Raw genomic sequence first — 27,592 nt, forward strand, 5'->3', positions numbered from 1 at the left:
TTCCTCCCTCTTCCCCGCCTTTTCCTTCATCTCTCTCCACTCCTGTCCATGCTCCATAAACACCACTTTAATCCCTGTTCATGTCTAATCCAGTGCAGGATCTGAATTCACGACAAAGAACAGTAGCTCTACAATGCACCTGTCTCATCCTAATGTAGCGACTCAAGTCGTGATGGCCTCATGATCTCACACACTTTGATGAAAATTACTCAAACACTTTCTATTTCTGAGGAAATACACACACACTTGGTCTACACAGCTAACTGCTTCTATAATAATCCATCCTCATTAAGTTAAAAAAAATTTAGTCAAAATTTCTTCGATCAAGATTAATAGTATCTGAAATAATATATATATTTTTAAAGTTCGAATGGATTTTATGGAGTTCAAACAGCAGCACAGGCATGAATTCCACTTAAAGTTTTTAGCAACTGAGTTCGCGCTACATGGAGACAATGGAAGAGAAGGGACAGAGAGGGAACAAGAGGGGGGCCCCAGGGGCAAAACAAAGGCAAAGGCAGACCAGAGTGGGACAGCGGGGTAGCTGGGTAGCGTGGCAGGCACTTCTTTCCAAAAACTCATATTCTCCAACTTAATCAGGAAATATACCCTGCAAACAAACAGGCAGAGTCTGCAACGGAGTAAGTCACAACTAAGCAAATATAGATTATGACTTGTGGTTTTATTTCAAAGGTTATTTTAAGAATGAAAAGCTTTTATTCTAATGGTACTTTGTAATAAGCATTAGGATTTTTCATAAACAAGAACCAAAGAACTGCTCACATTCTACCTTTTTAATCCGTATCGCAGGAACTACCAAGAAAAAAAGATGATTTTTGAAAACGGGAACTACAGAATTGAGAATATTGGCAACGGTGTGTAAGTGTGCTTTCACAATCTCCACGAAGACAATGATGTTTAAAACAGTAGCTCTTTAGCTCCAGAATTACCTCAGTTAAAATATATTTTTTTTCAAGAAAAGAACTCTCAAAGACTGAGCATCTTACCTTGTGGAGATGTTCGAGGGCAAGCACAATCTCTCCAACATAGATCCGCACCTCGTGCTCTGTGAAACGCTCTCTTTGAGAAAGATGAGTAAAAAGTTCTCCACCATTTATATAATCTAAAAATGAAATATATTTTTTTCTTTCTTTGACTTGTATTCATAAACTTAAGGAAGTATTCCCTTTTAAACATTTTGGATTAACCACAAGGCACTGACTTTAATATATTATTTTTGTATAATTCTTTGCCTATAGTATATAGTTTCATCTAGAACATATTACTAAATACACATAGTAATACATTTCATAAGATAACGACTACCCTAAGCCACAATCAAATGAATGTGCATGGAGTATTGCCATTAAAACTATTACATGACATCTGTATATATTTAAATACATTTTTCCAAATGCAGTGTATCAAAACCTCTGCCATCACCACATAATACTTAGCTTGCTGTGGAGTAGCAAAACATCAACCATTGCAACAACTAAGATAAAAAAAGGAACAGAACAAAACAGAACACAAACAAAAATCTCAGCTTTTCCTTTGTAATAGCTGCCAGTCACTATCTGAGCAGATTCCCTATTTTCTAGAATTTTCTATGTACCCTTTCAAAAACGTGTTTCAGGTAGCAGGTGGCCTTCTTATTGCTCTATGCAGCCCATAAGTAAAAGTGGCACAAGGTGGCTGAGTCAAACACCTGACGCTGAAAGATTCCCATTTCCCTCTTAATTTGCCCCATTTATCCCAAGAATAATGAAATTAGAGACAAAAAAGGCTACAGTGAGAAATACATGAGAGCTGAATAATAATAATAATATAACATAATAATATATTATAATGTGATTAATAATATAATTACTAATTATAAATATAATTATTATAATATAGACAGTATAAATATAATTATATTTAATAATAATTACCATTATTATTTGTAAAAATTATTTGTTTGTAATTAGCTCTAATAAGACATTTATTGATAATCTGATAGTAGCTTCATCAGAAACTAACCACTGCTACCTGACCACACAACATCTACGTGTGAGAAACAACATATACCTAGAAAATAGTCACAGATGTAATTTAAAGCTTTCCTCCTAAAAATTTGAGAAACATGCATCCCAAGTATATTCATTTATCAAGTTCAGCAAAATTTGAAAAAGGAACAAAGCAAAATCTTCACGAACTTGCAAATTTTTGTTTCATCTTGCCTGGTTAGCTTTAAATTCCAAAAAAGCAGATGCAACAGAATGAAAGAACTCTAATGGTTGTTTTGCAGTGTGTTTTACAAAGCGCATGCCAATAAAAAGCATTGCCCTTCTAAGGCTTCTGCATTTTGCTCAGAGGTTTTAATTATATCTTAACACAAAGCTAATTATTAAAAAGGTGTAAAGGAACACAGCATTCCTGCCAACTAACAATGAATTTTTTCTACCTTTAAGTAGTTATTTACTTAAATCAAATACTGATGTTTATGCATACATGGTTTCCACACTTAGTCATGACACAGAAACAGACACCCACAGGTCAGCTGACCAACTGACAAACTCCTACCCATCCATCCTTGCATGTCCTATGCCATTTTCTCATCTTCAATAACCACTCCAGCAGTTGATCACTTCCTTTTTTGTTAGCCACTGTACTTACTAAAGACTTCTCCCACTGCAGTTATCTTACTGTATTGAAAATGTTTATTTGCACACTTGCCTTCTCTACGAAACTCTGAGCTTTCTACAAGTCTGGATCAATGTATTCATCTCTACAAACAGTACCCACATACAGGAAGCACTCCATAGATATATTAATTAAACACAGATTCTTTACAGTGGAATATTAAATGTACTCTGAAAAAAATCACTCTGAAACTCAAAGGCAAGTGTGTTGTAAAAAGAATCCAATATACTATCTTTAAGGGACTTCAATATAGGCCATAGGACCTGGGCTTTGTAACTCTCAGACTGGGATCAAACAGCGGTTTCACTGTGTCCTGCCTTGAGCAAATCAATCTCTCAGCTGCAGTTTTTATCCATACAATGGAAATGGTTAACTACTGTGGATTATGGTTGCTTGGAACATAGAAAGTGGTTTATTTTCCATTTACTGGGGAGACAGAGAACAACTAATGACAAACTTAAGAAAACAAACCTAAAATAGCATCAAGTAACCTACTTTCTACTTTTGGAATCGCCCAAGAGCCAAAGGTGAAGACCCAACTTTCATAAAATAAAAATTTATTTGTAGGTACATGGTTGCATACTTTACAAAGTGAACAGCCAGCTCTACGCAGCGGTCCAGGTATCGACAGTGGTAAGTAGATACAGAAGCTGCCAAAGGGCTATAATGGCAGGAACTATGGTACAACTGAAGTGTCCTTATGGGTTAAGTACTTGTGCTAATCAGTGGCTGGGATATGAGGTCAGTGAGAATTTCTATAATGTAAGCAGTTGGTACTCTCAGTCATTATAATTTTAGTTGTTCTGTTTAGTGTGTTGTGGTATCTCATTATGGGTTTAATTTGCACTTTCCTGAATCATAATGATACTTAGTATCTTTCCATGGCTTATTGGACATTTAAAAAAATATTTACTTATTTTTGGGAGAGCACAGGTGGGGAAGGGCCACAGAGAGGAGGACAGAGGGTCAGAAGCCAGCTCTGCACTGATAGGCTGAAAGCAACGAGCTCGATGTGGGCTCAAACTTATAAGCCAGGAGATCATGACCTAAGCCAAAGTTGGACACTCAACCCACTGAGCCACCCGGGTGCCCCAGCTTATTGAACATTTTTATATCTTCTTTGGTGAAGTGTATTAAAGTGGGTTTTGTTTTGTTTGCCTTTTGATGTTTATATTTTTTTAAGTTTATTTTTTTTTTTTTTTTTTTTTTTTTTTTTTTTTTTTAAATTTTTTTATTTATTTTTGGGACAGAGAGAGACAGAGCATGAACGGGGGAGGGGCAGAGAGAGAGGGAGACACACAGAATTGGAAACAGGCTCCAGGCTCCGAGCCATCAGCCCAGAGCCTGACGCGGGGCTCGAACTCACAGACCGCGAGATCGTGACCTGGCTGAAGTCGGACGCTTAACCGACTGCGCCACCCAGGCGCCCCTTTTTAAGTTTATTTTTGAGAGAGAGAGAGTGTGCAGGGGAGGGAAGGGGCACAGAGAGAGAGAGAGAGGGAATTTTCCAAGCAGGCTCCACGTTCTCAACACAGAGCCTAACACAGGCTCGATCCTGCAAACCGTGAGATCGTGACCTGAGCTGAAATCAAGAGTCAGACACATAACTGACTGAACCACCCAGGGGCCCCTGATTTTCTTTTCTTCATTTGAAATATAGTTCACATAGGAGCACCTGGGTGGCTCAGTTGATTGAGTGTCTGACTTTGGCTCAGGTCATGATCTCATGGCTTGCGGGTTCGAGCCTGATGTCGGGCTCTGTGCTGACAGCTCGGAGCCTGGAGCCTGCTTTGGATTCTGTGTCTCTGGCTCTCTCTGCCCCTCCCCACTCATTCTCTCCCTCTCTCTCTCTCTCTCTCAAAAGTAAATAAACATTAAAAAAAACACTGAAATATAATTCACATACCACGAAATTCGATAGTTTTTAGTATATTCAGTTATGCAACTATCAACACATTCAATTTTAAAACATCTTCATCACTCCATCCAATTTAAATTCCAATTTATCTTTTTTTTCTTTAGTTGCTTGTGCTTTTGATACCATATTTAAGAAACCATTGCCAACACCAAGGTTGCAAAGATTTACCCATCTTCCACTAAGAAATTTTTTCATTTTAGCTCTTACTTTTAATCTTTGAAACATTTGGAGTTAATCCATTCATGTTGAACAAAGCAGTGAAAGTGGATATTCTTGCCTTGCTCCTGATTTTAGGGGGAAAGAATGGCTCTTGATTTTGAGGAAGTTCGCTATTCCTACCAAAAAGTAGCAGTAGGAGTGTTTTTATCACAAAGGAGTGTTGAATTTTGTCAAATGTTTTTCTATGTCTACCATGATGATAATATGGTTTCTGTCCTTTATTTGACTAGTAAGGTATATTAATTGATTTTCACTTTTCCTTGCATTCCTGGGATAAATCCTACTTGGCCACAGTATACCTTCCTTTTAATATGTTGCTGGATTCAGTTTGATAGTATTTTGTTGAGGATTTTTGTGTCTTTATTCATAAGAGATATTGGTTTATAATTTTCTTGATTTATCTTGATATTTTTGTCTGGTTTTGGTGTTGAGGTAATACTGGCCTCATAGAATTGGTTGGAAAGTGTTTCTTCCTCTTCTATATTTTGGACATTTGTGAAGACTGGCATTAATTCCTTCTTAAACGTTTGTCAGTATTCACTACGGAAGCTACATGGGTCTGGGCTTTTCATTGTGGTTAGTTCATTACATCTTCTCCTTCTTCAATTTACTTACTTGTTATAGGTCTATTCAGATGTTATATTTCCTCTAGTCAACTCTAATAGTTTGTGCCTTTCTAGGAATTTATTTCACCTAAATTGTCTAATTTTTGGCAGACAGCTGTTCACAGTTTTCCCTTATGACCCTTTTTAATTCTGTAGTTAGTAGTCCCTTCTTCTATTCCTAATTTTGCTGACTTGAGCCTTCTTCCTGTTTTACTTGGCCAATCTAACTACAGGTTTGTCAATGAATCATCTTTTGGTTTCACTCATTTGCTTTACTGTTTGCACATTCTCTATTGGATTAATTTCTGCTCTAATCTTTATTATTTCCCTTGTATCTGCTTGCTTTGGTGTGAGTTAGCTCTTCTTTTTCCAGTGCCTTAAGGTGGAAGATAAAGTTACTGATTTGAGATCTTCTTTAAAAAATTTTTTTTTCTTCTTTTTCAATTCAGGCAATTACAACTATGAATTTCCCACTAAGCACTACTTTAGCTGCATCTCATAAGATGTGGTATGTCATGTCTTCATTCTCTCTCATCTCAAAGTATTTTCTGATTTCTCTTTAGAGTTGTTCTTTGACACACTGGTTACATAAGAGTAAATTGTTAAATTTCACAGTTGTGAATATCCCAAATTTCTTTGTGTTATTGATTTCTAACTTCATTCCATTGCAGTCAGAGAACATACTTTGTATAATTTTAAACTTTTTAAAGTTTATTGAGGTGTTTTTAAAAAAAGGTTTATTTAAGTAAAATTTACACCCAACGTGGGGCTCAAACTCACAACCCCAAGATCAAGAGTCAATGCTCTTTCAACTGAGCCAGCCAAGCACCCAGAGGTGTATTTATTTTTTTAGTGGCATACCATATGGCCTATCTTAAAAGAATGTTCCTTATCCACTTGAGAAAAATATGTACTCAGCTGTGTTTGTTCAGAGAGCTCTACAGATGTCTGTTATATCTAGGTGGTTTATCTTCTATTTCCTTGCTGCTCTTTTGCTTAGTTAATCTAAAGCATTATTGAAAGTGGAGTACTGTTGTTGAGTTGTTTATTTCTCCCTTCATTTCTATCAGTTTTACTTCACGTATTTTGGGTCTACATTGTTAGATGCATGTTTGTTTGCAATTGTTATGTCTTCCTGATGATTTGGCACTTTGATCATTATGAAGTGTCCCTTTTTAATCTGGAGTAACATTTTTTGTTTTTGAGTCTATTTTGTTTGATATTAGTAAGCCACTCCTGCTTTCTTGTAGTTGCTGTGTGATTTCTTCTTTTCCATCTTCATTCTTTAATCTATTTGTATCTTTGAATCTACACTGTATCTCCTGTAAACAGCATAATGTTGATTCTTTTCTCCCCTTGTCTGACAACTTCTGCCTTTTGATTACATGGACTACTCCATTTACACTTAATGTTATTATTGATATTGTTGATGTCTGTCTGCTGTTCTACTTTTTCGTTTTCTATATATTTTTTCTCTATTCCTCTTTTACTCCTTTCTGTTTCACTAAGTGAATATTTTCTAATACAACATTTTAATTCCTTTAATGAATCTCACTTTTTATTAGTGGCTGTGCTATGGCTTATTATATGCACATTAACATCAAAAAAGCTTCAGATATATACCAACTTAATTTCAGTGACACACACAAACATTACTCCTGTAGAGCTCAAGGCCTCTTCCTTTTTATGCGATATTGTTATACACAGTACAACTACATGTTACAAGCCACCAGAATATAACAATGATTACACAATTTTATGTCTTTCAGAGAACCTGAGAGGAGAGCAAGTATATATTTATAATTTAGCATGTTAGCCTTATTTACATTTTTGGTTCTCTTCGTTTTTTTTTTCTTGTGGATTCAAGTTATGATCTGATTCCAACTCCCTACCCCCACCAGAAGCTTGTTTTTATTTATTTTTTCTTTATTTAATAACTGAGTATTCTAGTGAGGTCTGTTTTACCTGCAAGAAGTCTCTGCTGCTGCTCCTTAGAGGACACAACCTTGGGCATTCATAGAATGGTTTAGCAGGACTCTTTTTTTTTTTTACTTTCTTTAAGAACCTGATCTGTTAAGCTGTCTGACTCTTTCATATTATACCCAGTTGTTGAGCTCCACTAATTGCTGGCTGATTGATCTATTGTTTTCAATTTATGCCCTGGGGCATAAGTTACTCCCCAGTCTGATCCAATAAATTCAGGCTCTGTTGTAGGGTTAGTTTCTGAGGCCGGTGTTTGAGATTTGTTCTGGCCCCAAAAGTGTTCTTCATCCTTGACTATTTCCCTGGTATGCTCATTCCAACAGTTTAGTGTGCTGCTCTAATGGAGCTACGAAGCCTCCTCTTAATTGCTTACCACCAAAGTCCCCATTTTCCCCCCTCATCCTTAGGTTTGAACTTCTACATACTCTGCTTCAAGTAAGTTCTTTTGTTAAGAACTTCAGAGTTCCGGGTTTATGCACTACTTCTCCCTCTGGGGAAATCTCTGATGCACTGCTCTGGGGCTGGGGGTGAGGACAGTGGCCCACTTCTCTCAGAGTGACACCCCTGCTTAATTAATAAGGTGCTACATGAAGGCACTAGTCCCTGGCCTTCTCAGTTTGCCTCTACCAGCACAGAACCCTCACCCTACAAATCAAGCAGGGCAAGAGCATCAGAGCTCCATATTCTCAACTTTCCAAGCCTAGAACAAAGCTTCTGCCCTAGGAGTGGGGGCTGGGTGGAGGAAAGGAGCTCCCAAACTCTCAGCCACAATTCTTTGCCAACAATTTAGCCTCTGTAGCAAGGAGCTGGGTGAATGAGAAATGCTTGGTGTCCTGAAATCTCCTGGTGAGATACAGTATCTCTTAACTGGGAGCTGAGGGGAAGGGGACCCCAACTTCTTGGCTACCCCCACCCAAATGGAGTTTCGGTCATGCAGTGTGGGAGAGGGCAGAAGGTCATGGCTCGAGTGCCACCCACTTTTGCTGTTCTAACATTTAGATTTCCTTGAATAAATGTTTCTTCAACTGCTGTATGTATGCCCACCCACAGGCTAACCCCCAGAGATTTTAAATGATAACTTTTATTAGTTACAGTTGTTTCCCTGGAAAGCAGGTCCATGTAGCTCCTCACATGACCATTCTAGGAGCAAGCTCTCTTTGTTTACTTTTTAAAATAATTTAAAGGCATTCTTGTAGATTTTGGATACAAGTTCTTTGTCAAGTACATGTATGGAAAATATTATCTCTGAGTGAGTGGTTTGCTTTTAATTTTCTCAAAAGTGTCTCTTGATGAGCAGAAAATGTTTAATTTTTATTAGTTCAGTTTTCTCCTCCTCCTTCTTCCTCCTCTTCTCATACTGCTTCCATCCGCCTCCTCCTTTTGGTTACTGTTTTGAGGAGACTTTGCCTACACTAGTTATAAAGATATTCTCCTATGATTTCTTATAAATGCTTTATATGCTTAACTTTTATGTTTAGGGTCTGTTTCAAACTAATACTTGTGTATGGAGCAAAGTAAGTGTTGAGATTCACTTTTTTCATTGTTCTAGCACCACTTACTTCTTTCCCCATTGAATTGCTTTGTCACATTTGTCAAAAATCAAAGGGCTATAAAAGTGTGGGTGTATTTCTGGAGTCCTATTCTATTCCACTGATCTATATGTTTCATGCCATACTGCCTTGATTACTGTGACTTAATAGTCATTTTTAAATCAGATCATTTAAGCCTCCCATATTTGTTCTTCTTTAAGACTGAACGAGCTCTTCTAGTTCCTTTGTTTTTGCATAGGAATTGGAGTCAGTTTGTCAGTCTCCACCAAAAACGCTGCTTGGATTGTGACTTTGACGGTTTTGCATCTATAGTTCAATTTAGGGAGAACTGGCATGTGAACAACATTGAGTGTTCCTACTCATGAACATGGTACATCTCTCTATTAATCATGTTTTCTTTAATTTCTCTCAGCAATGTAGAATTTACAGAGTAAATTTATTCCCAAGTATTTTATGTTCAAAAAATTCCACTTTCCAGTTGTTTGATCCTACTATATAGAAATACACTTTTTTTTTCCATTTTATTTTGAAACAATCATAAATCTAAAGACAAGTCTTAAATATAGTCATAAAACTTTTTTCAGGAACCCATCTAAGTGATTTGTCAAGTTGACAACCCATCACTCAAGCACACTTTCATCTGTATGCCATACCATGACATGATCATTTACAAAATCAGTGTATTAACACAAATATATTGTTACCATCTAATACTCAATCCTAATGTCAAGTTTCCTTAGTTGTTCTCAAAGTATTACAGCAAAAGTTTCCAGTTTAGAATCAAATGTTCAGTTTAGTCATCCAATTTCTTCAGTTCGGAATAGTTCCTGTCTTCCCTTGACTTTCATAACCTTGACACTGGGAAGATTACAGGCTTCGTACTTTGCACACTGTCCCACAATCTGAATTTGTCTGATGTACCTGCATGATCATACTCAGGTGAGCATCACTAGAGGAAATCATGGAAGTCACACTGTTCTTGGTGCATCGTCTCAGGTAGGGCCTGATTTCGATTCATCCTAGTATCAATGATTTTCACTTTGATCTCTTGATTAAGGAAGTTGTCTCCTTGGCTTCTCTACCGTAAAGTTACCTATTTCACTTTGTAATTAGTAAGTATTTTTGGAGAAGTACTTTGAAACCATGTAATTATCCCAAATCCCATCATTCAATTTATTTATTTACATCTGAAGGAACTCAGGGGTTTAGTTTATTCAATGAGTTAAAATTCGCTACCACCACTTATTTTTGATTCTGCAAGTGTGGTTCTTACTCTTATGGCCTGGCTCTTCTAGAACTTTGACAAAAGTCTTGTAGAGTTTACCAAGTCCCTATACCTTGGGAGGAATTTAACTGCAAACTGTCTCCCCGAAGGTGGGAGCTGCTGAAATCTTTATCGGGCTCTTTCAACCTTTCCAGCTTTTGTCTGGGCCACTTAGATGTTCACCCCATGCACTCACTGCTGGGAAGTCAGTCCACACACAGAGATTTCTGAACCACCTCACCTGTGGTTCCCTTCTTGGCAGGGTCCTTCGCCACAAAGGAAAAGGGTCTTTTGCAGCCACTGTGTTGGCCCCAAACTCCCAACTTTTGACTCCTCAGCCTTGTAAGACTGCCACTTCTAGACTACATTTTGACCTCTTATTTTATATATCCTTGGAAAGAAGTATTTTTGGTATTTAAGAACCTAAGTCTTTAGTGTCAGAAAATCCAAAAATCCTAGTGATACCATTCATCAGTTGTGTGACTTTGAGCAAGTTGCTTAATCTCTTTGAATCTAAAACCATAATTATAAAAGGAGAACAATATATTTCCCTAGGGTTTGTTCATTTCATTCAACAGGCTTTGAGCCCTTATTATATAACAATTACTTTTCTAGATACTGCACCCATATGCCAAACTAAACAGGCAATAATTTTCCATCCTAGTGAAGCCTGCATTCCAGTGGGAAGAGAGAAACATAAGTAAACAAGATACTATGAATACGTTGGAAGATGATGATTGCTATGGAAAAAATAGCACAGCTAAAGGCAGATAGGGAATGCCAGGATAGAGCTGAGGACTGCATTTTAATAAGGGTGGTCGGTGTATGCCTCACCAAGGTGACTCTTGAACAAAGAATTTAAGAAAGTGAAGACATGAGCTAAGCAGATGTTGGGGGGACCCGATTCCTGGCAGAAGTAACAAATGCAAAGGCTTCAGGTGGGAGAGCCTGGTGCACCTAACAATTAGGAAGGAAGCTAACGTGGCTAGAACACAGTGAACAAGGAAAACGTAGCAGGGGAGCAAAGGTCACAGAAGTCACTGAGTTATGGGGGTGGGAGAGTTGTGCCAAGTCTTACAGACCATCACCGGGGCTGCTATGCATACCATGCACGGTACAACGTATTGTGATCCTCTGGAGCTGAGCTGGCCATTGGAAGGATCTCATCTTTCACTCTGAATGAGATGGGAAGCCTGTAGAGGATTCTGAGTAGAACAGTGAGGGAAGATAAGACTTGCGCTTTACTAGGCTCAATGATTCTGGCTGCTGTGTTGAGAAGGGCAAGGGTAGAAATAAGGGGATCACTTGGAATGAAGCAGGGTGAGAGAGGATGGTGCTTAGGAGGAAGGCGACTGCAGTGGTAGGAGTACAGATCCAGTCCCACCGGAGCACCTGAAGAGATGGAGTTGGGGAAGGCTGCTGGAAGAACAGGTTTGGAGAGGATGACCCAGAGTTCACGTCTGGGGATAAGGAATACACAGTATCTAACAAACACTGAAAGCTCAATACAAGGTAGTTACCATGATCCTCATCATCACCCTCAATTATTCAAAGACTGTTAAAGAGGTACAAAAGAGCCCTCTGGAACGTTTTGAGGGAGAGGAAGATAGACTTCTTATGGCTGGTTTTGGAGCAATGAACAGCAGGCTCTGAAAGTGCTTCATGTAAATTCCTTGAAATTATGTGCAATTGTTTTCAAGCATATGTAAGCATCTGTGCATTCTTCTGAGAAGAGAGGGTCTACAGCTTTTATCAGATTCTCCAGGGAGTTGGAAGCCAAAAACAGTTTAAGGAACATGGCCCCTACAACAACATTGTAAATTTGAATCGAAAAGTTCCTATCAAGTTCTATTTACAAACAAACCAATGAGTACTGGCTGCCAGCACATGGGAAACATCCGAAAATAGTGTCCTACAGGTCTCCAGCACAGCAAACTTTATCATCACGGCACACACACCCGGTTCCGGCCTCTCCGGGGCACCGAGCTCACTTCTCACTGACTTCTACCCTTGCTTGGCATAGCTGTCCTGGGGATTATTTGTATTTAGGATTGGACTGGTGAGGTCCAGAGCTTTACAAAGTGAAATGGAGCAAGGGGTTTTCATTTTCAACAAGATCTCTGACTACTGAGGATGTGCTGGGACCGCATTCTGGTGTCTTTACATTGGTGTGTTTATCAAGAGATCTAGCAAATCTAATAGGGTAAAGTTGGGGCTTGCTTGCCCTAAGTAAAAACAATTTAGCCAGGCAGTGAGACAACAATAACACAGATTTAAAAGACCGTAGGGATATTGTTAAATATGAGCTGAATTATAAAATCTTGACTCTCTTGAAGGAGAATACTGGAATCAGGAAAGCAGGCAGATTCTGGGACAGAGTTAGCAATGGCATGGATATGGTCAGTGACATCACAAAAACCCAGATCCTTACTGATATCTGGGAGGAAGATTCTTCTCAGCTTTATAAAGCAAGGAACCCCACCCTTCACCCCCATCCTTTCCAACTGAGCATAAATTATATTTCCTCCCATAAAAGACTTACTAAAAGCTCAGACTGAAAAAAGTCGCTGAGTGGAAACTGGAATTACCTCAGGTCTACTCTGCTTGGTCAGCTTTTGGCCCATGCCAACATGTCTACCCTGAGTAATAAGTTTCCTGTACAAATTATGGATTCGTTAGATTTCTAGAAATTAGATTTCTCAGGTTTCTGCCAGTTTCTTTCACAACAAATTGCAAGCATGAAGTTTGGCGTTTTTTGGTGGTTTGTTTGTTTGACTGAAGCCAATGCTGACTGTTTTTATTCTGTTTATGATAGGGAAACTGTCAGAAACAGCATGAGAATGCTCCATTTTTACTGATATTCCTGAACCTTCTTGCCTCTCTGGACATAAAGTGGACCAAGTGGTACTGACTCAGTGAAGGCTCTTGGCTACTGCTGTTTGTATGGAAGCCGCATCTCTATAGCCTGTAAGTCAGGGAAGCAGGAAAGGGCTGCTGACAGGTAGGAATTCAGGAACATAAAACAGGGTTTTCACTGCTCTCCTTTAAAATTTATTATCTCAACACAGCTCGCTGCTTTTGAGACCAGACAAAGAAGTAATAACAACTACAGACATGGGGCACCTTCTATGTGCCTGTTCCACTTAGATATGACAGTGAATCTGACCCTTATCAACAGTGCTCTTAGGTACTATTCTAATAGTATGATCCCCAGAGAAAATAGGTACTCCCTAGAGAATAGTGAGGCTAAACAAATATACAAAGTTGTATATCCTGTGAGTGGGAGGATAGGGATTATGAATATGGGCAGTCTAACTCCAAAGAGTGATTTTTTTATGCCATATTAGAAATGTGCTTCACTTCCTCCAAATATGGTTTTACTGTTGCTTACTAACAGCAGCCTCATCGTGCAGCTGGTCTGGTTAATTATTGTCCAAAAAACTGCCTTAAGATCAACTGTTCTAAAAAAAAAAAAAGAAAATCAACTGTTTTGTCCTTCAAACATGTAAATGGCTTAGAGCCAATAATTCTATATATTTGGTCATAAAATTGTGCTATCTTACATGTTTTTCACAATTAAGTTTGACAAGTCTGGAGGGCTCATCTGAATGTCACAGTGCTCAAAAGTAGACATTCTTGGCGGGAGGGGGGGTTGCTACACAGAGGGGTTTTTTTAACGGCCACAGTAAACAATGAGTTTCAATCTCTTCTAAGAATGTACCAAGCTAAAATTATCACTGACCCATTTATAGCACATAATTTAAAAGAGTCAATTTATATCTTGCAGGAATGGACTGGGCTGTTTTCTCAAAAAAAAAAAAAAAAGAAATTATTTGGCCTTGCCTTCAGGAATACCTCCATCCTTGTGGAAGACTCCTTAATTTTTCCTAAGAGGTGATAACCTTAGCCCACCTGCCTGTTCAAGACGATGAATTGAATTTGGCAACACAGAAGAGCTACAGTCTAGGAGTCCAGGTTCTTTGTTGTTGTTATTGTTGTTGAAGTAGGCTCCACACCCAACATGGGGCTAGAATTAACGACCCTGAGATCAAGAGTCCGACGTTCTACCAATAGAGCCAGCCAGGCACCACTACAGTCTAGGTCCTTGTCAGAGATTAGAACCTCAAATTGTCGGCAGTCCAAATCTCATCAAATATTTGGTTGTGAGAAATAATACATACAAAGAACGATACATGTAATTGTATCTATACCTCTTTCTGGATATGCCATAATGGCTCTGGCCAAAGTCAGAACAGAAGAGAAGTATAAACTTGAATAACACCATTTTGGACAAATTATACTCTAATCTTGTTCCTCAGGCTTACATTATATGGAATATTGACACGAAATGTGGCATCATCTTTAGTCAAGAAAGGCTGGTGAAAACTAGTCATTACATCTGGGCCCTATTTGAAAAGTTTTTCCTAGGTCATCCTGCCTTGCCTGTGGGCTTTATTTATTTATTTTTAAACTTATCTTGATATAATTTCAAACTTACAAAAAATATTTGCCAGAACAGTACAAGGAATCCCTACATAACCATGATGAAAATTCACCAACTGTTTACATTTTGCTTCATTTGCTTTAGTATTCTTTCGTGTTTTTATATATGTGCATACTCTTCCTGAGAATAAGTTGGAGACATCACGCTCCTACCCCTAAATCCTTCAGGGTGCACCTCCTAAGGAAAAAAAAACCCCACCCTTTTCTATAACCACAGTACAATTATCAAGATCAGAAACTTTATGATAAAAACACTATTATCTAATTTGCCCTTTATTCAAGTCTTGTCATCTGTCCCACTAATACGCTCTCTAGCTACTTTTGTTTCTAGCCTAGGACCTAGTTTATGATCACACAATGCATTGGAGATCCTAGGTCTTTAGTCTGAACCCTCAGTCTTTCTTTCTTGATCTTGACATCTATGAAGAGGATAGTTCAGTTATCTCATAGACAAACCCTCAATTTCATTTTTTCCCCCCAGATGTTTTCTCATGATCAGATGCAGGTTATACATTCTTGGAAGGAATAGCAATGACATGATGTGACCGTCTTAGAAAATATCAGGAAGCATGTGATGCTAGTTCTCCCAATATTGGTGTTAATTTTGATCACATGATTAGTGTGGTGTTTGCCAGGTTTCTCCACAGTAGAGTTACTCTGTTTCCTTTTGTAATTAACTGGTAATTTGTGGGGAGATGAATTGAGACTATGTAGAAATATCCTATTCCTCATCAAACCACTGTCTACCCACTTTGGATCCAATGATGATTTTCTAATTCCATTGCTCTCTTTGTTTGTTGGACGTACATTTTGTCTGGCTGGGCAAGTATAGATTAGTAGGACAGATTCATAGAGTTAGACTGCAGAGCTATAACATACTTACATATTAAATTTCTATTGCTGACAATATTTTATAAGCGCTTTCCTCAGAAAGGCTTATAGCCACTCATACTCCCCACCAACAGTGAATGAATGCCTTAAAAAACAAAGTTCTCACCAACTCTTGATATTATTGTTATGTTTAAATTTTTACCAAATATGATAGGCATTTCCAAAAATTTCCAAGAAATTGTTAACATGCAAAAGAAAGAAGAGAGGAAGAAAATCTGAGAGTGTGCAGCAGCTGGAACCTATTTTATAGTCCATACAATGCAAGACCTTAAATGATGCTTGTATAGACTGCTGGTTCCTTGAGTAAACTAAAAGAAACTTCTTATATGCAAATGATTACATTTTAAGGGGTTAATATAAAAAATATATAAAGAACTTACACAACTCAACACCAAAAAATCAATCTGATTAAAAAATAGACAAAAAACCCCAAATAAACATTTTCCCAAAGACATCCAGATGGCCAACAGACACATGAAAAGATGCTCGACATCACTCCTCATCAGGGAAATACAAATCAAGACCACAGGTGAGGTGTCATCTCATACCTGTGAGAATGGCTAGAATCAGAAAGACAAGAAATAACAAGTGTTGGTGAGGATATAGAGGGAAAAAAAACCCTCATGCACTGTTGGTGGGAATGTAAACTGGTGCAACCACTGTGGGAAACAGTATGGAGCTTCCTCAAAAAATTAAAAACAGAAGGCGCCTGGGTGGCTCTGTCTGTTAAGCATCTGACTCTTGATTTCTGCTCAGGTCATGATCATGAGACCAAGCCCCATATCAGGCTCTGCTCTGACAGGGCAGAACCTGCTTGGGATTCTCTCTCTCCTTCCCCTGCTCGCACATACTCTCTCTCTCTCTCTCAATATAAATAAACATTAAAAAAAAAAATTAGCAACAGGGGCACCTGGGTGGCTCAGACGGTTAAGCGTCTTTGGCTCAGGTCATGATATTTGTGATTCAGTAATTCCACTACTGGGTATTTACCCAAAGAAAATGAAAACACTAATTTGAAAAGATATATGTACCCCTATGTTTACTGCAGCATTATTTACAACAGCCAAGATATGGAAGCAAGCAACTTAAATGTTTACTGGCAAATGGATAAGGAAGATGTGGGGTGTGTACACACACACACACACACACACACACACACACACACACACACACACTGGAATATTACAGAGCCATTAAAAAGAATGAGATTTTGCCGTCTGCAACAAGAATGGACCCAGAGGGTATTTTGGTAAATGAAGTAGGTCGGAATGAGAAAGACAAACACCATAAGATTTCACTCATATGTGGAATCTAGGAAACAAAAAAATGAGTAAGCAAACAAAAGCATAATCAGACTTATAAATACAGAGCACAAACTAATGGTTGCCAGTGGGAAGGGGGTGGGGAGATGGGCAAAATGGGTCAACAAGCTTCCAGTTATGGAATGAGTAAGTCACAGGAATAAAAAGCACAGCACAGGGAAGACAATCCATGGTATTTTAATAGTGTTGTAAGGGGACGGATGGTAACCATACTTGTGGTGAGGTAGCATAACATATAGAGAAGATGAAACACTATGTTGTACACCTGAAATCAGTGTAATATTGTGTGTCAACTACATGCAAATTTTTAAAAAATATTTTAAAAGGCAGAAGTTTGTAAAAAAAATCACAATAAAGCCAACTTAAGATAATACAAATTATATCTCTGGGCGCTCTGGGTGGCTCAGTTGGGTAAGCGTCTGACTCTTGGTTTCTGCTCAGGTCCTGATCTCATGGTTTTGTGAGTTTGAGCCCCGCATCGATCTCTGCACAGACAGTTTGTGGAGTCTGCTTGGGATTCTCTCTCTCCTTCTCTCTCTCTGCCCCTCCCCATTTGTGCTGTCTCTGTCTCTCTCAAAATAAATAAATAAAAACTTAAAAAAAATTATATCTCAATTCTTTTGTATTTGCTAAATGGGTCTTTTCATGTTTAATGGCTCATATTCTCTATCTGTAGAATGTGAATATAAATAATTCCAACTCCCACATAAGATTGTCATGAGGATTCAATGAGCTACCAAGAGTTAAACTTGGGCCAGATATAATAAGCATGCATTGCACAGTGTTTATTGACTACTGTTATTGTTTATAGAGATCAATTACAATTTATAGGATTGAAAAATAATGCCCAGTTTACTTGTAATGATTTAGAAATAAAATTCAAATTCATGGTGTCCTGACATCTACTTTCTCAACGTAAGCATAATTTCAAGGCTTATAAATGTTTAACATATATTACCGTCAAGTACTACTAGGGTATAATTAGTTTTAGTCAGTATTAAGCTAAAGAGAAATGTTCTTATAGAATTGGTATTTTAGTGCAATCAAGTTTTAAAGTTGCAGAGATATCTGATTTGTATTCAAGTACAATTAACTTGCTTTTAAAGAGTTTTATGTGATAGTAGTGGGGAGTGTCGGGTAAGCACTCTGTTGCTGTATCTCTAAGAAGCATAAAAATAACTCAGAAATCACACAAATAATGTAAAAATTCAAAAGTGCAGAATCTCTGCCATTTTCAAACAATACCATCCTCCCTAAATCCTGCAGGTCCTCATCTTCTCTTTCTTCTTCCTTTGATGGCAAACTTCTTTAGAGGGTCTATGTGGATATCCGACTCTCCCTACCCTCTGTTCACTTCCTATTGTTGGTAATCAAATTACTACAAGATTTGGTGGCTTAAAACAAAACCAATTTATTACTTTATGTTGTAGATCATAAGTCTGACATGCATGTCATTGGGCTAAAATCAAGGTGTCAGCAGGGCTGCATTTATTCTGGAAGTTCTGGGGGAAAGTCTTGTTTCCTGGTCTTCTCCAGCTTCAAGAGGCTACCCACACTGGGGCTCATGGCCCCTTCCATCTTCAAAGCCAGCAATGGCAGTCAAGTCAACTGCTCACACCCCGTTACTCTAACCTCTTCTGTAGTCACATCTCCAGTGCACTCTCCTCTTTTGCTTTCCTCTTTCACTTTTAACCACCCTCCCCTGTGATCACACTGGGCCTGTCCAGGTAATCTGGGAAAATCCCCCTATTTTAAGGTAGCTGACTAACAATTTTAATTCCATCTGCAACCTTAATTCTCATCTATCGTATAACCTGACATATTCATGGGTTCCAAGGATTAGGCTGTGAGCATTTCTGGGTGGCTATCATTCAGCCCACCATAGCCTCTATTTACTGCTTAACACACTACAGAACAATGTCCACCTTCATAATAGCATCGTAGACTAGGGTTAAAAACAACCTTGCGTTACCAGACAATGGATGTTTTTCAGCCCTCACATTACTTGACTTTTCAGCTGTACTTTGCAAACCAAGAGAAAGATTTCAAGGAGAGTAAAGTAAGACTGGGGAACCATGCCTGTGGGTCCAGCCCAAACTGACTTGTCCCAAAATGGTTGTGTTAAAGCCACTTAACTTGGGGTAGTCCGTTTTGCAAAACAGCTAACGGAGAAGACATTGGTAAGTTTTAAATCGTGCTTAAAACCAAGGGACTTGCTTAAGGTGACACAAATCCATCTGACTCCAAGATCTAAAAGCCCTGCATGATCTGACCTCACAACCACACCACACAGGACTGTTTCCACTGGGTTCACATTGACATTTTGGTAGCCCTCTACTGCTCCTATTTTCAGGCTACCACACATGCTGGGTGGAGCCCTGTGCCTGGAACATTCTTCCATATCCCCTCCTGTTGCTCACCTAACTTCTATTCTTCCTCTTAAATTACACTTTAAATGTCACTTCTCTGGGAAGGTCTTGCCTGACAACACAGACTAGACTTAGGTGTTTTCACGACTGACTTTCATTAGTGCCCTCTGCATCTCCTTCCGACTACTTGCTTCAACTAAGTACTCAGTTATGTGCTAATTTATTTAATGTCTGTCCCCCTTTTCGATTACAAGGCTCTGAGGGTAGAGAATCTTGTCTAGGTTGTTTGCTACCATTTCCAAGCACTTGGCACAGGGTAAGCAGGCATGAAGAGTTTTAGAATTGACAAAATCTTGATACAGTTCACCTCTTGTACCAAAGGGGTCAGTATCCCAAAGAGTCCTCCAGGAAACCTACATAATGAACTTGAATTTGAAGCCACATATCATCTCTCCCATGAACCATCATTTATTCGTCTACTTTTGAGACCTGCAAGAGTCCCTATGCTTCTAAACTGGCTCAGTATCAGGCCCATGGACTGAGGAAGAAGTCTTCACCCAAAAGTCTGGGTGAAGTTTATGTCTAGAGAAGTCACAAGTTACAGTGTGTAAGACTTCTACCAGTGGGCAGCAATTCTAGTACTGTGACACATTAATATGTCCTTGTAGAAAATAATTAAAAATAATTATAAAGTGCCAGATCCTTCACAGTTCCCATTAAAAGAATCTTTTTCTCTATTATGCTAGAATGATGTTCCTCTAATTTAGGCCAAATTTTTTTTTTTTTTCATACAAGGGATGCAATTTAGGTCTTATTTCAATGACATTTAACTGACACAGATATTTAACAATAGCAAGTAGATTCCGTTTTGTTGTTGTAGGGTTATCGCATCCTCAATAATATTTCCTTCTTGGATTTAGGACAGCACACTCTGTGGTGTGGGTCTGCCTCTGTGTGTGTTTGGGAAAGGGGGAGGAGATTGGAAGAGAAGGAAGTAGCCTTTAAGCCAGTACATTTGTTTTTTAAAAACAATGAACTAATCTTCAGAACTCGACCTGAAGATCCCCACAAAATTTCCAGGATTCCAGCAACTCCCTATGACAAATTATTCGTATTTTTGAGACAATATTTTGTGGGGCTCTCATTAACAATACTGTACTGTATATTTGCAAGTTGCTAAGAGAGTAGGTCTTGAAAGTTCTCATCAGAAGAAAAAATTTTTGTAACTCTCTGAGGTGATGGGTGTGAACTAACTTAGTGTGGTAATCATTTCACAACATATAAACATATCAAATCATTATGTTGTACATCTTTAATATACTGTTATATGTCAATTACATCTCCGTAAGACTGGGGAAATATGTTATGGGATTAACATTAAAGTAAACAGCATCTGCTTTCAATCACAATTATTACTTTCTACGTATTATTTAATTTTTCCATTTCAAAACAAAAAAAAATAGGTACTCGAAGTCACTTCTAAGTATTTGCAACAACTTTTTCTGTTCATGCTTTGAGTATACTGTTGAGAAGTCATGCAACAAGAGCATTAATAACATGGAACACGTTCACTTTGTTGAGAAGAAACATACATTGCTAGTTGGTAGAGGATAGTTTCAGCTGCTCAGACCCATGCACATCTGATGTGACTTACTGTTGAACGCAGAAACTCTCTGCTGTTCTTAGTTTATGTGCTTCTATTAATAGGTGGAGACACTGAAATCCACTCGAGATACTAAGTTTGATGAGCCTTCAAATGTTACAAAAGACTACAGAAACGACCTACACAGCACTATTTTCCCCCGAGGGCGTACAAGGATAACCATGGGAAGAGTTGGGTCAACTTTTGAAGGCTCTGTTTTGTTTATGTCATCTCCTGGAAATCAGCTGGCAGGAGGGGAAGCAGAGCTAGCAGACAAAAGCAAGGGTGAAATCCTACATCTCCTGTTTTCAAAGGGAGATCTTCTGGTTCTACTTTCACTCTCCACAGATCTACTTATGTCTGGCAATACTCTGACCTCTAGTCATTTAACCTTTTTAATCTCAAATCCCTTTATTTAGCATTTCTCTCTCATGTTTCCTCTTACGGTGGCACCCTCCAAAGAGCTATCTGCTTTAAGTCCCATATTCTGCCCTCACCACTACTCCCACTGTGCACTATTACTTGGCCTTCTTTTCTTTTCTTCCCCTACAAATTTTTCTCTTGCTTCAGATTGGCCTCAAATACATGAACTCCTACACATTCTGGTTCTCATTTCCACCTACTCTTCCTCCTCCAGACCACCCAAATCTCTCTTGATCGCACCTCTTCTTGTCTTGTATCTCAAGTACAGTCTTAATATGATATACCACACATACCATACAGACATAATTTCTTTTTTTTTTATTTTTTTTAAAATTTTTTTTTTTTTCAATGTTTTTTTTATTTATTTTGGGGACAGAGAGAGACAGAGCATGAACGGGGGAGGGGCAGAGAGAGAGGGAGACACAGAATCGGAAACAGGCTCCAGGCTCCGAGCCATCAGCCCAGAGCCTGACGCGGGGCTCGAACTCACGGACCGCGAGATCGTGACCTGGCTGAAGTCGGACGCTTAACCGACTGCGCCACCCAGGCGCCCCGACATAATTTCTTTTTAATGTCATGCCAAAGTCATCTTCCTTTTTTTTTTCTTTTGGTTTTAGCTCAACTTCCTAATAGCACTTCTTCATGAATGCATTCCAGCTTATCGAAATCAAGTTCTGACTAAGACATCTCTATCAGTGTTGGACATTAGTCATATTTACTTCAAAACAAAGAAAAGGAAGTTCCTTCCATTACTGCCTGTTTCGCCAAGTACTACAGACTGCAATGTATCATGATCCAACTGCTACCATCTCGGCAATGTCCTCGCCCTGCAAAGTGTGAGATGATATTAAGACTCAAAAGTGAAACTTTAATGCTTTCAATAACTTCAATTCATATTGAAAGGATGACTCATGATACTGTCTACAAGGCCGGGGTGGCATTCATTATTAACAAAGCTCCTTGGCATCACCTTTATAAAACCCTTTGTGATTTGTTTCTTCACTCTCTTCTTTAGTGTCTTAATTCTACTGATAAATCGGATAGTTTATACAGTCATAAATCAGCTGGTATTTTGACAAAATTACCATTAACAGATCAGAGAATACCAAAAGAAAAATTGTTTTTATAGATTATTTTCCACAGAGAATTCTCTCCCACTGTTAGTTAAAATGAATACAATTTTAAGAGACAGAGAGAGAGAGACAGAGAACAAGAATAGATTAAAATATTTTTGTATTTCTTGTTATAACCATACAGAGAGAGGTACAAAGAAAGTTATAAAAGGAAGTACGTATGGTTTGCATGTTATAAGACTTGGAAAGGCTAAATAATTATATAACGGAGAAAACCCATTAAATCCATATGATACCATTAGATGTAAATTACAACAGAGCCTAAGAAGATATTCATGATGTAGAATTAAAAAAAAAAAACAAAAACCACAGAAATGCGACTTACAACAGATGGGAGTACACAGGAGTAGTCAACAAATTACAGCCCAGGAGACAAGTCTAGTCACTGCTACTGAGCCCTAAGGTAGAAGACAGTAAAACAACAGAAATGAATGGAAGACAATTACAACTAAACCAGGTGTATTGTAGGAAACAATCGTACCTACGCAGTTCTGACAGAAACACTATACTCCATATCTGGCAAGTGTCAAGGGTAAGCATCTGTCAAGATAATACTAACGTTACAATAATCTTATCGTTTGGAGAAGCCTGTGCCAATCAGGCAAATTTTGTCCCAAGGGAAGGAGACTGGTCAAGAAATGCCCAGTGAGCCATGAATCCGAGGAGGAATGTGACAGCAACCTAGTTGTGGGTATCCACATCAGCTCCCAACACATCCTAAAGAACAGCAAGAATGGTAATAAATCTCATAACCTGTTCCTTCAGCAAAACTTAGAGACAAACCAGTGTGCCATGAGCAGGCTGAGAAAGAACAGGACGGGACACAAGTACCATGGAGAGGGTAAGAAAATGCAGTCAGACAGCAGGTATAAAATTAATGTACAAAGACTGTCAGCTCTCAGCTAGAAGATACAGTAGAAGAGAAGACCCCATTTACAATGGTGACACGTGGCAGATTATCTAAGATTAACTTAAGAAACGTGGGTGGGAGGAAAATGAGAAACGCTCCTGTAGGTCTCAGAATTCAACACGTGAGAAAAGACATACCGTGTTCTTAAGCAGGAATAACCCGTATCATAAAAATGTCAATTCTCCCTAAATTTGTTTTAATTTAAAACGATCCCAATAAAAACACCCTAACAAGCTCAACACCCATACAGAACTCAACAATTTGATTCTAAAGTTCATGTTGAAAAATAAACAAACGTGATGGCCCCCCAAAAGGTTCTGAGGACCAGCCTTGCCAGGTATTAAAGCACACTGTAGAACTCGGATAAACTAAAATAGCATGATTATGGCTGGTGATTCAACAAACCAAACAGAGCAGAGAATCAAGAAACAGACCCTGATGTATATGAGAATTTAAAATATGGGAAAGGCAGAGCATCAGGTCAGTGGAAATTTGGACTTTTTTTTACTAAATGGTACTGAGAAAACCAGTAGTCATACGAAAAAGATTAGGTTGGATACTTATTTTATGTTATACCCAAAGAAAAATGCTCCATGTATCAAAGTACTCAATCCAAAAAATAAAACTATATAAGCACTGGAAAAAAACATCACTGAGTTCTTTTATAACCCTCAAATTTGAGGAGATCTTTTATGAGGATTTTTATGACTGAAAATCTGTAAGCCATAAAAATAGTTTTAAAATAAATTCCACTACACATAAATTTAAATTGTTTACCTGGTAAAAACATCGTAAAGTCAAGAGGCAAATGGAAAGCAGGGGAATTTTTACAATGCATATTGCAAATGGTTCCTCTCTCTAAGAGCTCCTCGAAAATTAAGAAAAAAATGAGCAAAGGGTACAAATGATTTTCAGAAAAAAACCCCAGATGACCTTTAAAACATAAGCAAAGATGTTCACTGTCACTAACAAGACCGTACATTAGCTCTATACTGAGATGCAACTCCTCGCCTATGAGACCAGGAAACAGCCACGAGTTCAATCGTGCTCCACAGACAAACAGGCACTCGAGGACAATGCTGGTGGGAGTATAAAATGATGCAACTGCTATGGAAGGGTATATGCAAAATACAGACCTAGAAAGCCTTTGGTTTTTTCCTACACAAGTGGGAAATTACATGTGCAAAGTTGTATCTGAAGCCTCAAAATAAGATTAGAACCAGCCCAAAGATCCAGTCATACAGAACTGGTTATGTACACCATAGAAAAGAATGGCATTGCTACAAAGGAAATTTAAAAGAATGAGATCTTTTTTTTTTTTTTTTTTTTTTTTTTATGATTTTAGTTTTAAGTAATCTCCACACCCAATGTGGGGCTCGAACCTACAACCCCAAGATCAAGGGTCACACGCTCTACCAACTGAGCCAGCCAGGCATCCCAAGAATGAGAAGATCTTTATGAACTTATGCAGGGTGAGCTCTAGGACACACTTGTAAGTGAAAAAGAGAACAATCAGAACAGTACACGGGACAAGCTACCTCTGGTTATGAGTGTTGGTAGTTGATATCAGGCACCCTGAAATACAGGCCTACTGGAGTTTGCTTTTTAATGTCTCGCTTTGAATGCAGATAGTTAAAGGAAATGATTCTTGCCCTTCCATTAGAAACCGTATCTCAGGGTAACCAAAGAATTACAGTGGATGACAGAAAGCCACACTTGATGAAAGAATGCCAGCCAATAAACATAGAAGAAATGATAGACGTAGAAAATCACCACTTTGCAACTCATAATTCGTTGATTTTAGCAAGTAATTATCAAGTATTAATTGTTAAAACCATAAAGTGCCAAAACAGCATGCAAATTATTTTCACTAATAAGGAAAAAACATAATTCTGTTATAAAGGGATCAGACTGTCATCTCTCTTAGTCTTCACATTACTAACAACCAGATAATGGGTTTCTCCTGATGCGATACAATATGAAACAGGTAACACCACCTACGATTTATTCCAGCTAAAATAGTGAACGTCAATCTATCAAGACCAGATCTAACTTCCCAACTACTAGAATTCAGTAGAGAGAGGGATAAGCTAAAAGATACTACAAGGTAATTTCTCAGACCAGTAAGCCATGGATACAAAAAAGGGTAGGTTCCAGATTAAGAGACTTCAAGGACATAACAACCAAGTACATGTTCCTGGACTGGATCCTGGTTTGGACGAATCAGCTGAAAAAGATACTATGTGACAATTAGTGAAATGTGAATATGGCCTTGTGTGGTAGACGGCCACCAATTATTTGTAGTCCCCTCATCAGGAAGTGAGGTCTTTGGCGAGCATGTGAACAGGGACCCTCCTGCACTGTGGGTAGGAATGCGCCCTGGTGCAGCCACTGTGGAAGACAGTATGGAGGTTCCTCAAAAACTAAAAATGGAACTACCATATGATCCAGCAACTGCATTCTGGGTATTTTTCTGAAGAAAATGAAAACACTAACTTCAAAAGATATATGCCCTCCTCCCGTGTTCACTGCATCATTATACTTACAATAGCCAAGATATAGAAATAACCTGTGTCCATCAATGAATGAATAAAGAAAATGTGGTATATATACACAGTGGAGTATTATTCAGCCATAAAAAAGAATGAAATCATGGCATTTGTGACAACATGAATGGACCTTGAGGGCATTATGCTAAGTGAGATAAATCAGAGACAGAAAGACAAATATCATATGATCTTACTTATATGCCGAACCTTAAAACAGAAACAAAAGACAAACAGAAACCAAGCTTATAAATAGAACACTTAGGTGGTCGCCAGAGGCAGGGATGAGGATTAGTAGGTGACATGAGTGATGAGAGTCAAAAGGTACAAACTTTTTGGGGCGCCTGGGTGGCTCAGTTGGTTAAGTGACCAACTCTTGATTTTGGCTCAGGTCATGATCTCACACTTCGTGAGTTCAAGCCCTGCGTCAGGCTCTGTGCTGATGGTGTGGAGCCTGCTTGGGAATTTCTCTCTCCCCCTCTCTCTCTGCCCCTTCAGAGCTCTCTCTCTCTCTCTCTCTCCCTCTTTCAAAATAAATAAATATACATTTTTTAAAAAAGGTACAAACTTTCAGTTACAAAACAGGTCATGGAGATGTCACGTACAGCAGGGCAACTAGAGTTGTTGCATATTGTGTTGCATATTTGAAAGTTGCTGAGAGAGTACATCTTCAAAGTTCTCATCATAACAAAATTCTGTAACTACGTGTACTGAGGGACATTAACCAGATATACTGTGGTGATCATTTTGCAATATATACAAATACCAAATCATTACGCTGTATACCTAAGACTAATATAATGCTGTATGTCTATTAGATCTTAATTAAAAAAAAAAAAAAACTAAAAAAAAGGCGGAGGGGAATCTATTTCTCTACTCATCAAATCCAGGCTGGTCTCAGGTCAGAGGTGAGGCTGCATGAGTTCCAGAGCCTGGCCTTGGGAGGCCTTGCAGCCTCTACCTTTGCCCTCTCGGCGGCTGCCCTGAGGCTGCTGTGCTAGGAAGAAACCGATCTACTGCCCTGGAGGATGACAGGCCACGCAGAGAAGAGAGGTGCCCGAGACAACCGCCAGCACTCGCTTTCAGACACGAGAGTGTAACCATCTTGGCAATTCAAGGCCAGCCAACCCTGCAGCTAGCTGAGCACCACCCCACGAGCAGGTCTGGGCTCCACCGGCAGAGCTCCGCCCGGCCAACCCACAAAATGATGAGAAAACAAATCCTTGCTGAAGCAACTACTTTGTAGAGCGGTTTGTTATATGCACAATACATCACTGGTACCACTGGGTATTAAATGAAGTGAAAGTTTATTAACCAGGAAAAGCAGGCATCATCAGCTGAAAAATGGATGTTGGGCGCAAACCGTAGGTAGCACGGGACCACCTCATCTGACAAAATGTGCCTGCATGCGGACACACAGACAAAAAGATCTAGGATACACATACTAAGTAATAACAGCGATATAGAATGAGGTAAACTCCCAGTAGTGAAAAGGTTTTATTTTTGCTTTCCCATATTTTCCATACACACATATGTGCTTTTATAGTAATAAATAGTTTTAAAAAAAAATATATATATATATATATTTTAAAAAGGCCTATAATATTTACTTCAGACAAAATGGTCAGC

The 27,592-nt window shown here is 38.6% G+C and overlaps 1 protein-coding gene across 8 annotated transcripts in view; it reads right to left on the minus strand.

Moving 5' to 3' along the window:
* Positions 1–27,592, minus strand: part of RPS6KA5 (ribosomal protein S6 kinase A5) — a 183,405-nt gene that overhangs the window by 82,169 nt on the left and 73,644 nt on the right. For 7 of the 8 annotated variants that reach the window (XM_042944088.1, XM_042944087.1, XM_042944093.1 and 4 more), the window contains one exon: positions 1,008–1,123. The exons of the other annotated variant lie outside the window; for it this stretch is intronic. In XM_042944088.1, the coding sequence (XP_042800022.1) occupies positions 1,008–1,123 (116 nt within the window). The remainder of the gene's footprint in view (positions 1–1,007; positions 1,124–27,592) is intronic. 8 annotated transcript variants of the gene reach the window in all.

The sequence above is a fragment of the Panthera leo genome, chromosome B3 (genome assembly GCF_018350215.1).
Source record: "Panthera leo isolate Ple1 chromosome B3, P.leo_Ple1_pat1.1, whole genome shotgun sequence".
Taxonomy (NCBI): domain Eukaryota; kingdom Metazoa; phylum Chordata; class Mammalia; order Carnivora; family Felidae; genus Panthera; species Panthera leo.